Raw genomic sequence first — 6,671 nt, forward strand, 5'->3', positions numbered from 1 at the left:
AGAATATTGGAAAAGTTGTGATTCAACTTAGTTAAAATGACAAGATGAAATGTTTATGGACTTTTTTTAGTAATGCAAATATGAATAACTGTTTTGTTAATCAGCAGTAGCTGTGGTAGGGTGAGTAGAGAGCTGATAATTCATCACACTAATCTTCGTTTTCTTGGTAAACGTACGTAACTTGAAACATTAATCCTGAACCTCTTTCTACCCTAGAAATGAAAGTAAAAATGATTATATATCACTTTTTCATGAAGAATATCTTAATTTTCTGACATAAGACTGAAAATGTGCTGCAGTTTCATTGACATAATTCTTTAGACGTGTTTTTATTGTTTTGATGCACACTTGCCTTTCAGATGATTCTTTAATTTTAAACTTTTGCATCTTTTTGGAAGGTTTCAATACCATTTTTGTAGATCTGTTGAGAAAAAGAAAACATTTTTGCTTCTCAGCTTTCAAGAAAATCTAATTACTTGTGTTTGCTAGGTTATTCAGTGTTAGCAAAAAATCCAATGTAATCACTGTTCATTTTTATGAATTTCATTATATGTTTTAAGGAGAGTACGCCTACTGTGGATGTAAGGCAGTGAGGCGGTTGTAGATACTGTTTTTCAAACACCTCAGGGGTTTGAAGCTACTTCATAGGTAAAGGTATCTCTTCAAAGGATACAAGTTTTTTCATTTTGTCCAAAAAGTAAAGAAGATTCATTTGTGGTAAAGCAATTTTGTAGAATTTAATCATTGAAGATAAAGTGTGAAACAATTTGTTTTAACTAAATGTAGAAGGAGTATTTATTTCATTGTGAGAGCTCATAAGAGACATATCATGAGAATTTAATAAAAACATAAACAATTGTCCTTCTAATATTGCTACTTTTGATATGAAATAAAAATAATGTACCATCAATATATTTATTCAGGCATATTGAACCTCACAAGAAGGCTATCTGATAACTGTTGATTATGTCACAAAAAACTTTCTAAGCTTAAAACTAATAAATTATTCTACTGTTTTTAATTTCTTTTTTTATCCTCTCAGCAGCTATGGAAAATTTGTCTTGCAGCCAGCCACCTCTAAAGATAATTAAACACCAAAATAAAACATTTTCTACTTCAAAACAGACATTTAGGTTTGAGCTTACACTTTAATGAAACTTTTTCTTGATTTTCTTAATCATTTCTGAATACTATTCAATAATCTGTGTCTGCATCAGCTTTACCAACAGTCATTTTCTAGTTCAATTACAGAAGAACTTAATTGAAGTGTACTAGTGGTTCTTATTTGGAGGTAAAATGTCAGTTTAAAAGTTCTAAAGATCTCACCCAATAATTTTGTTCCAGTGGACAAAAAGATACATTTAAGTGTGAAACTTTGTCTATTTTTCGATGTTTCTCAATAAGGTTGAAGTTCTAGACTGCATTGGCTTCGCACCATATGTACTGTGTAATATAAAACTTATTTGCTATGCATTATAAATTATTTATTTTATTGTATGTACAGTAGTATAATTACATAGTTATATGATTTTGGTGTAGTTAGTCACTTCCATTGTTATTGTTTTATTTTTGCTGTTAGGAAACTGTCTTCTATAATTCAGTAATTAACCTGAGGGCAGATTATACATACTTTTAACTGTCTTTGATGTTTAAGTGTCAGAGGTGAAAGTTCAGATACTGGTGATATTTCCTCTCTTTTCTTGGGTCTAGAGTGTTTTCTTCTGTTGTCTGCTGTGTAATAATCAAGGATGCTAAGTTCTATTGTAGAGCTATTATCTATTATTTCATGATTCTTTGCCACAGATGTTATTGCCTGTTGAGATGATAAAAGTTGATTGTCATTGTCTGTGAGTGAAAAAACTTTCTTCCTTTTAATTTTCTTATGTTTTCCTAACTTTTCAACCTTTCCAAGGTTTGACTGAGAAAATGGGTGGGTGGAATAACCAGAAAAACTTTCTTTAGACTTTTTAATTAGATGATGCTCAAAATTTAATGTTACTGAAGTTTTTGGTAGTTTATAAGATGGAAGTTTTGTGGTAACATCTGTATCTTTTTGAGTCCTTTTGGAACATTTCTTATCCATACTTTTTTCCATTTTAAAATTATCTGAACCCGAGATGGAGCACCAGTTTGAAGTATGATCAAACAAGTCTTCAGAAGATGGTGATGCAGAGTTGTTACTCTTTGTTGTAATGCTCAGTTTAGACTTGAAAGTTGTTTTTTAAGTCTTTAATCTTTTTTGTGAAGTTACATTAGCAGATTCCAAACTTTCTTGTGGTAGTTCTTTGGTTTTCAAAATTTCTCTCTTCCAATTTCTTCAACATATCACACTGGAATAAGTGTCTGAGAAATGATATACTGGAGCTTAGTAAAGGTTAAAGATAAAAACAAATATTTAAACCTCAAATATTAAAAATGTTCCAATAAAACTTTAAAACTATAAAGAGTTTCCTTAAAACTTCAAATGCAGTTTAAACTCAGCATTATTCTTAAAATGTTTTAAAAATCATCAAAATAATTATACATTAGACTGGTCCTTATTTCTGAAGCTTTGGATTACAACATTCCACCCATCATTTTGCTCCAATATTATAAATGAGTACTTCACATCAAGTTTTATCTATATTGAATAACATTTAGGGGTTGTTCGATGTAGTTGAAATTTTACATCTAGCTGAATATAAAGAAGTCTGTGGACATTTTAACTGAAGATTTCACCACAAAGAACACAACATATTTCTTCAGATGCCTCAAAATTCCATTTGGATTACTGGAATATGATCCCTAGAAATGGCAGCTCAGAGGAATACAGGGAGGCACTACAAACAGTTCAACACTTGAAAGTGGTAAATGTCAATGCTGAAAGGGGTTTGGCCCTTATTAAGGAAATAATAAGAAAGAAAAACAGAAAATTCCTCCTTCAAGTTGTACACCACAGCAATGAATCATTCAAACATATTGTAAGTGTGTTTATCATTAAATTGATAGTTATAAATCATGATTAGTGAAGAGACATCACTTTTTTGGAGATATTTTGTGGGAATGGCATATAAATGAAATGTCTAGTGGAGTGCAGACACACATTCTGTTTACAATGCTAATAACTGACAGTTAAAACCTTATCATTTACTATAACCATTCAAATTATATAAATCTACTGTACAAACTAAGCTTCTTTAAAAATATCAAAACTCAAGATACTGTTTTCTGATATACAGTTTCTTTTAGTTGAATGACTTATAATTACTACTGTTTTAAAGATTCTTTGGGTTAAATATGATTCTTGAACTTAAGCTAGAATAGTTTCACATAAATTTACATTTAAAGTTAAAAACAAAGTAAAAATTCAAACACTATACTAGCCTGGAAAAAGTATTAAAATAAAATTGTACTCTGCAAACAAACCACCTTTTGTGCATCTAATAGACACCACAAACTTTCATTTCATTATACTTCTTAACAAAGAAACCACGGCTGATTAACATGATCACTTTTGGCATAGTTCAAAGAGATGGATGGAGAATATTTCAAGTGTGAATCAAAACAGGCACCACTAGGATAAACTTCCACATGTTTGTCATTTCTTCCTGATATCTCATTGTCTTTTTCTTTAACTACCTACGTTACAAGATGGAACAAAACAAATAATTATACATGTCAAAAAAATTATGAAACAACAAGAAAAAACAAAATTGACAAGACATCCAGCTCTTCTTTTATCCACTTACTTGTTGGTAGAGTTTCAATTTCACACTGTGTAAACCTACTTTTTAAATTAACCAAATGCTTCATGTGAAATATCTTTCTTTTTACTGTTTTCTAAATCACTACTCAGGTTATGAGTTTTTAATTCCACATCTTCTATTGATGAATGAAGCACTTGATTATCATATGTGTGAAAGATTTTCACAATCTTCCAAGAGAACCTTTTCAGTAGAAAATAACCTTCAGTTAGATGGTGACATTGAAAAAACTCGTAACAAAGCAACAAGTAAGATTTTTAGAGCCAAATTAAAAGAAGGTATTAAAAATTGTACGATAACTAGTGATTCACAATTAGCCAGTGAAACTGCATCAAGATTGAATAGTAATATTGGTTTAGCATCAAAAAGGTGCAAGAAAAACCAATCAACCTTGGTAAAAGGCAGGAATCGTATAGCAAGGAAACATTCACAAATTTGTGATTGGTTGTATATTGAACGTCATAATTCTGATTCAGATAAAGAAACTTCTGTTGAAAAAAGTGAAATTCAGCCAAGGGGAAATCTTTCTCTTAAAAGAAAAAGAGATAAAAAGAAAGCTAAGTGTAAAAGCCAAAGAAGTGGATTAAAAAAAGAACAGAAAACAGTAGAAAAGTCAAGTAAGAGCTACAAGGAATTTATCTCAAACAACTGTAAATGTTTTCATAAAAACAATCTGGTAACTAATGTGAATGACACAGACAGTTCATCAAATTTTGGTCAAACTGTGGAAGAATCAACAAATGAAAGATCTGTAAGGCTAAGTTTAAAATTAAAACAAATGAAAAGAAAGAAACATTCAAGTCCTTTTATTTCAAGACAATCAACATCACAGTATACTTCTTTTAAAATATGTCATGAGAATTATCGCACTAGTGATGTACCAAATTCAGGTAAATTTATATCTAGTGCACAGAAGAATAGCTCTAGCTCTAAAGTAAATTCAGGATCAAGTTCATTGTCATCTTCTTGGTCTGAAAAAATGAAGAAATCTATAATAAAACAAACTGGGAGGAAAGATCGAAAGATCAGTGAAGGGTCCAAACCCAGAAAAGGGAAAGTAAAAAAATACAGTTCTTCTAAAGTGTTGACTAAATTGTTTTTACAAGAGCTTGAAAACCATGGAAATGTAGAAGAAAATTTCAAAAGTACAATACACCATTTAAAGACAGAGAAACTTTCAGAAAATAGTAATAAGAAAGTAAGCTTTCCTGTCCTAAATGTTTGTAAAAGACAAAATCCTGAAAAATGCATCTGTTTTTCTCGAGATTATAATAATCTCACCCTAAAGAAATTAAAGGATACAGCAGGAAGTATCAGCGAATCCCCATTAATTCAGGAAAGTCTTACATCATATAATGAGCAATATATTTCCAGACACAAAATCAAATTGAAATGTGTCTCATCAAAGAAGAGTAGGAAACAGTCACCAACAGAATTTGAAATGTGTTATAGAAAACTAGTTCAGCCACTAAGCAAAATAAACAACCAGTTATCCTGGAAAAATAGCACAGAAGATAATCCTAGCAAAAAAACCAAGCCAAAAAAAATAAACTTTTCATTAGAACAAGAGGGGAAAATGGCATTTGTTTCTGAAAATAAAGGTATTCCTCATGTTCAGGATTCAAGTGAAAAAAAGAAAAAAAGAAAATTAAATATGGTAAAGATAAAAGTAAATCTAAATGTCAAGTAACATGTCCACTTGTAACAGGTAACTTAAAAGAAAATCGAATAAATGGCATTATGGAAATTGATGAGTCACCAAAAAGTAGAGTAGTTGGGTTTACAGCTGATGATATAGAAGAGATTTGTTATAATTTAGGACTAAAATCTAGAGAAAATAAGCTGTATCGATCAAAATTACCTCAACGAAAGTTGCAGAGGACCAAAAAGTTGCTTCATTCTCAATCAACACCAGATTTCAGTCAAGTTTCTCACTCAGATTCAGAGTTGCTTAAATTAGTTTTTAACAATCCTGCAACTAAAACCAATCTTAGTGAAAAGAACTCTCACACAAGTTTGAGTGCTGATTCTGAGCCTTCAGTTTTATCAGAGAAACCACTAAAAAAATTTCGAAGATTCAGTATTCGTAAACTTCTGGAGTTTGACAAGTTTCATAACCAGGAGATTTCATCATATTTTAAAGCAGTTGATGATAAAGAAATTCACTTGTTTAATTGATTCTTCAGTGGCACATGTAACATCATCTTTATTGTTATTGATGTTAATTACTGGTAAGTTCAGATATTTTGTGTGGATATGTGTTTGTATAGTCAGTTAAGTGAAGTACAGGTATACTTGTGTGTTTATTAAGCTATAGTGTTAATTATTTCATATCTTGTTGATTATTTAACTGTATTGTGAGTGAAAAAATTAGTGCTTTTATCAGAAAGTTGACAAACAATTTGAATAAGAATATGAAGCCAAAAATATATATGATTGTTGTCTGTATTCTTAATATCTTTGTTGTTCTTTAAAGTATTGTGGCAATTTTTCTTTCATACACTGTCTTGTACTTTTTGTACAATATCATTAATACTAATCATGAATTTGGCATACATTGCAAGTGTAAGACCATACTATACTCTGAATGTACTATGTGTATCTTCATTAAATTTGGTAAGGTTTTAGTAAATTATAGATTTAGTTTTTCTCGCGAGGCTTATACACAAAAAGAGGGCTTCTCGAATGCACTCAGGCCTTCATGATCCTTCGAAATATTCCATCGTGCAGCTCGCAGTGTCGCGTACTTCCGCTGTCATAACACTGCCCCTTCCTTAGTATTATTTGTCCCGAACAATAGCCTCTTACATTAAACCAATAGATAATGAACAATAAGTTAATTAAATGTACAGAATTTACAAATACAAAATTAAAATGCAACAAAGTCTCTTAATTTTACAGGACATATCTTCTTCCATACTGGTCTCC

At 30.6% G+C, this 6,671-nt stretch overlaps 2 protein-coding genes across 2 annotated transcripts in view; one reads left to right on the forward strand and one right to left on the reverse strand.

Annotated features, from left to right (window-relative positions):
• Positions 1–2,095, reverse strand: part of LOC111089637 — an 11,397-nt gene extending 9,302 nt beyond the window's left edge. The window contains exon 1 of the mRNA XM_022402502.1: positions 1,631–2,095. Within this exon, the coding sequence (XP_022258210.1) occupies positions 1,631–2,095 (465 nt within the window). The remainder of the gene's footprint in view (positions 1–1,630) is intronic.
• Positions 2,096–3,875: 1,780 nt separating this feature from the next.
• On the forward strand, positions 3,876–5,899 carry LOC111089638. The gene is made up of 2 exons (XM_022402503.1): positions 3,876–4,374; positions 4,855–5,899. The coding sequence occupies exons 1-2, from the start codon at positions 3,892–3,894 to the stop codon at positions 5,431–5,433; spliced, it is 1,062 nt and encodes a 353-aa protein (XP_022258211.1). The 5' UTR covers positions 3,876–3,891; the 3' UTR covers positions 5,434–5,899.
• Positions 5,900–6,671: the final 772 nt, after the last annotated feature.

This window comes from Limulus polyphemus, unplaced genomic scaffold (genome assembly GCF_000517525.1).
Source record: "Limulus polyphemus unplaced genomic scaffold, Limulus_polyphemus-2.1.2 Scaffold6869, whole genome shotgun sequence".
Classification (NCBI taxonomy): domain Eukaryota; kingdom Metazoa; phylum Arthropoda; class Merostomata; order Xiphosura; family Limulidae; genus Limulus; species Limulus polyphemus.

Coding starts and splice junctions, on each gene's coding strand:
- LOC111089638 (XM_022402503.1), top strand. CDS start 3,892: ATGTGTGAAAGATTTTCACAATCTTCCAAGAGAACCTTTTCAGTAGAA. Junction 4,375..4,854: donor AGTCAAGTAAGAGCTACAAG/GAATTTATCTCA, acceptor TTACAAGAGCTT/GAAAACCATGGAAATGTAGA.